A 5,245-nucleotide genomic window follows, 5' to 3' on the forward strand; every position below is an offset into this window, starting at 1 on the left:
GCTCATCACTAGTAACATTTTCTGACAGTGTTCAAGCCGGTACCCTCATTGAAAGAATGCAACCACTAACGTCGTACGTCGTAAGTTCCTCATACCACTTGGCAACCAAAAGATCTTCCAATTTTCTGTAAGGGGACCTGGATATGAAGACAACCACCTACATGCATCCCTGTTGCAGATGGTGCGGTTAAGCTCCCAGGTGTTAAATGTTCCAGGGAGGTAGAAGAGAACACATGGATACACTGGGGCAGTTGTAACTCACAGTAGATCTGTACCTTTGTCTCCGGCACACAGACAATACCTAGGATTTAATATTGATGGACTATCCTAAGGCTTGGCCATCAATATCATATCTGTAGGGTTCTTGCACCAAGCACTCTTGAAATGACCTGTTCTGCAGTAGCTCCTTCCATTGTATAGTGGATGGAGCTGGTTACTAACACAGAGGACTGAGCTGTGTAATTCCAGTCCTCTTTATAAAAAGTAAGGTCATTTTGAATTTACTCTACAGGGGAGAGGGGCACAACGTGCCTAGTCTGCCTAGGGCTCATTCTTATAAGACTTGAGGATAGAATAACGACTCGTTGGTTCCTGAAGTCACAATCTCTTTATTTCCATACATGTGAAGTTACAGGACTGAGCTCTTCAGGATTGTCAGGATGGATCCCAGCGCCAGGATGATGGCGGCATAGCTGGACTTGATGCTGGCGCCGCCGCTGGTGTTACACAGGTCGGTGGAGCAGCAGGAGACGGAGGCAGAGCCGACTATGAAGCCACCGCTGGTGGGAGTGCAGGACACGGCACACGTCTTAGTGATGGAGGTGGCGGAGATCCCAGCTGCAGGGGGAAACAAAATGTGATAAACTGACCGGCGCCAGTCATGTGACTAATCAGTGATGTTAGCAAAAGAACTACCTCCCAATTATCCCGGTTTCAGCGGGATTCCTAGACTACTGGGGGGCAGTAAGGGGGTGTAACTATTGTGTGGGGGCACTAAAGGGCATAATTACTATGTGGGAACACTAAAGGGGCATAACTATTGTGTGGTGGCAGAAAGGGGCATAACTAATATGTGGGAGCACGAAAGGGACTGGGCATGTATAGATAACCATTGGGTGGAGTTAGAGGCGTGAGTCAGTGAAAAAAAATAATTCCCTCATCTCTATAACGAAGCCGCTAATAGCTTTCTATTTGGGCTTTTTAAAAGTTGGGAGACATTTATGGGCAGTCACTGGTAAGGTCCCAGCTGTGACCACTCCGGGGCCTGGGACCATAAAACTGAGATACTAAACTCACCAACGGAGACGGATGTCACCGAGGTCTCACAATAGGTTTGCCCGTTGGTGCAGTTCGCCGCAGTCTGGCAGTTGGCGTTGGTAGTTGCTGATACACAGGTATAGCACTGTAGAGAGTGAGCTGTGGAGAGAGGGAAGATACAGGTCACATATAGTCAGACGTGTGTGATACTCTCTGAAGAGCAGCTGTATCTAATCCCATCATGAGTGATACTGTCTGCTGAGGTGTTTATCTAATCCTATCATGTGTGATACTGTCTGCTGAGGTGTTTATCTAATCCTATCATGTGTGATACTGACTGCTGAGCTGTGTATCTAATCCTCTCCTGTGTGATACTGACTGCTGAGCTGTGTATCTAATCCCATCATGTGTGATACTGTCTGCTGAGCTGTGTATCTAATCCTCTCCTGTGTGATACTGACTGCTGAGCTGTGTATCTAATCCTATCATGTGTGATACTGTCTGCTGAGCTGTGTATCTAATCCTATCATGTGTGATACTGACTGCTGAGCTGTGTATCCAATCCTGTCCAGTGTGATACTGTCTGCTGAGCTGTGTATCTAATCCCATCATGTGTGATACTGTCTGCTGAGCTATGTATCTAATCCTATCATGTGTGATACTGTCTGCTGAGCTGTGTATCTAATCCCATCATGTGTGATACTGTCTGCTGAGGTGTTTATCTAATCCTATCATGAGTGATACTGTCTGCTGAGGTGTTTATCTAATCCTATCATGTGTGATACTGTCTGCTGAGCTATGTATCTAATCCTATCCTATATTATACTGACTGCTGAGCTGTGTATCTAATCCTCTCCTGTGTGATACTGACTGCTGAGCTGTGTATCTAATCCGATCATGTGTGATACTGTCTGCTGAGCTGTGTATCTAATCCTCTCCTGTGTGATACTGACTGCTGAGCTGTGTATCTAATCCTATCATGTGTGATACTGTCTGCTGAGGTGTGTATCTAATCCTATCCTATATTATACTGACTGCTGAGCTGTGTATCTAATCCTCTCCTGTGTGATACTGACTGCTGAGCTGTGTATCTAATCCGATCATGTGTGATACTGTCTGCTGAGCTGTGTATCTAATCCTCTCCTGTGTGATACTGACTGCTGAGCTGTGTATCTGATCCTATCATGTGTGATACTGTCTGCTGAGCTGTGTATCTAATCCTATCATGTGTGATACTGACTGCTGAGCTGTGTATCCAATCCTGTCCTGTGTGATACTGTCTGCTGAGCTGTGTATCTAATCCCATCATGTGTGATACTGTCTGCTGAGCTATGTATCTAATCCCATCCTGTGTGATACTGTCTGCTGAGCTATGTATCTAATCCCATCATGTGTGATACTGTCTGCTGAGCTGTGTATCTAATCCTATCCTGTGTGATACTGTCTGCTGAGCTGTGTATCTAATCCTACCATGTGTGATACTGACTGCTGAGCTGTGTATCTAATCCTACCATGTGTGATACTGACTGCTGAGCTGTGTATCTAATCCTATCATGTGTGATACTGTCTGCTGAGCTGTGTATCTAATCCTATCCTGTGTGATACTGTCTGCTGAGCTGTGTATCTAATCTGATCATGTGTGATACTGTCTGCTGAGCTGTGTATCTAATCCTATCCTGTGTGATAATGTCTGCTGAGCTGTGTATCTAATCCTATCCTGTGTGATACTGTCTGCTGAGCTGTGTATTTAATCCTATCATGTGTGATACTGTCTGCTCAGCTATGTATCTAATCCTATCCTGTGTGATACTGTCTGCTGAGCTGTGTATCTAATCCTATTATGTGTGATACTGTCTGCTCAGCTATGTATCTAATCCTATCCTGTGTGATACTGTCTGCTGAGCTGTGTATCTAATCCTATCCTGTGTGATACTGTCTGCTGAGCTGTGTATCTAATCCTATCCTGTGTGATACTGTCTGCTGAGCTGTGTATCTAATCCTATCCTGTGTGATACTGTCTGCTGAGCTGTGTATCTAATCCTATCCTGTGTGATACTGTCTGCTGAGCTGTGTATCTAATCTGATCATGTGTGATACTGTCTGCTGAGCTGTGTATCTAATCCTATCCTGTGTGATACTGTCTGCTGAGCTGTGTATCTAATCCTATCATGTGTGATACTGTCTGCTCAGCTGTGTATCTAATCCTATCCTGTGTGATACTGTCTGCTGAGCTGTGTATCTAATCCTATCCTGTGTGATACTGTCTGCTGAGCTGTGTATCTAATCCTATCCTGTGTGTTACTGTCTGCTGAGTGTATATCTAATCTTATCCTGTGTGATACTGTCTGCTGAGCTGTGTATCTAATCCTATCCTGTGTGATACTGTCTGCTGAGCTGTGTATCTAATCCTATCCTGTGTGATACTGTCTGCTGAGCTGTGTATCTAATCCTATCCTGTGTGATACTGTCTGCTGAGCTGTGTATCTAATCCTATCCTGTGTGATACTGTCTGCTGAGCTGTGTATCTAATCCTATCCTGTGTGATACTGTCTGCTGAGCTGTGTATCTAATCCTATCCTATATTATACTGACTGCTAAGTTGTGTATCTAATCCTATCCTTGTGATACTGTCTGCTGAGCTGTGTATCTAATCCTATCCTATGTGATACTGTCTGCTGAGCTGTGTATCTAATCCTATCCTGTGTGATACTGTCTGCTGAGCTGTGTATCTAATCCTATCCTGTGTGACACTGTCTGCTGAGCTGTGTATCTAATCCTATCCTGTGTGAAACTCCCTGCTGAGCTGTGTATCTAATCCTATCCTATGTGATACTGAGCTGTGTATCTAATCCTATCCTGTGTGATACTGTCTGCTGAGCTGTGTATCTAATCCTATCCTGTGTGATACTGTCTGCTGAGCTGTGTATCTAATCCTATCCTGTGTGATACTGTCTGCTGAGCTGTGTATCTAATCCTATCCTATATTATACTGACTGCTAAGTTGTGTATCTAATCCTATCCTTGTGATACTGTCTGCTGAGCTGTGTATCTAATCCTATCCTATGTGATACTGTCTGCTGAGCTGTGTATCTAATCCTATCCTGTGTGATACTGTCTGCTGAGCTGTGTATCTAATCCTATCCTGTGTGACACTGTCTGCTGATCTGTGTATCTAATCCTATCCTGTGTGAAACTCCCTGCTGAGCTGTGTATCTAATCCTATCCTATGTGATACTGAGCTGTGTATCTAATCCTATCCTGTGTGATACTGTCTGCTGAGCTGTGTATCTAATCCTATCCTGTGTGATACTGTCTGCTGAGTGTATATCTAATCTTATCCTGTGTGATACTGTCTGCTGAGCTGTGTATCTAATCCTATCCTGTGTGATACTGTCTGCTGAGCTGTGTATCTAATCCTATCATGTGTGATACTGTCTGCTGAGCTGTGTATCTAATCCTATCCTATGTGATACTGTCTGCTGAGCTGTGTATCTAATCCTATCCTGTGTGATACTGTCTCCTGAGCTGTGTATCTAATCCTATCCTGTGTGATACTGTCTGCTGAGCTGTGTATCTAATCCTATCCTGTGTGATACTGTCTCCTGAGCTGTGTATCTAATCCTATCCTGTGTGATACTGTCTGCTGAGCTGTGTATCTTATCCGGTATTCAGTGCACACAGCACTACACCCCCCATCATTCTAGCAGTGCACCCATCCTGCAGGGTCTTACCTGTGGCGGCACAGAGGGCGATCACCAGGAGGAGGCTCGTGTACGCTGCCATTGTGAGCGCAGTGATGTCTGACCCGGCAGCCTCCTCCTCTATATATATACAGGACTTTGTGTATGTAGAAAAAGGTTTCCATGAAAACCAGAAAATTCCTTAATTACGTCCTTCTTCTAAAGCAAGCAAAGCTGTAAAGAGTGTAACCTAATCCACAGCACAACAAACGTGTGTATTCTAACAACTTCTTCATGTGCGGACAATA

General features: G+C 44.4%; 1 protein-coding gene across 1 annotated transcript; it reads right to left on the reverse strand.

Moving 5' to 3' along the window:
- Positions 1 to 596: 596 nt before the first annotated feature.
- LOC121002047 (lymphocyte antigen 6E-like) lies at positions 597 to 5,040 on the reverse strand. The gene is made up of 3 exons (XM_040433348.1): positions 4,989 to 5,040; positions 1,297 to 1,416; positions 597 to 837 (listed from the first exon to the last, which is right to left on the reverse strand). Exons 1-3 carry the CDS (start codon positions 5,038 to 5,040, stop codon positions 629 to 631), a joined length of 381 nt encoding a protein of 126 aa, XP_040289282.1. The 3' UTR covers positions 597 to 628.
- Positions 5,041 to 5,245: the final 205 nt, after the last annotated feature.

This window comes from Bufo bufo, chromosome 5 (assembly GCF_905171765.1).
Source record: "Bufo bufo chromosome 5, aBufBuf1.1, whole genome shotgun sequence".
Classification (NCBI taxonomy): Eukaryota; Metazoa; Chordata; class Amphibia; order Anura; family Bufonidae; genus Bufo; species Bufo bufo.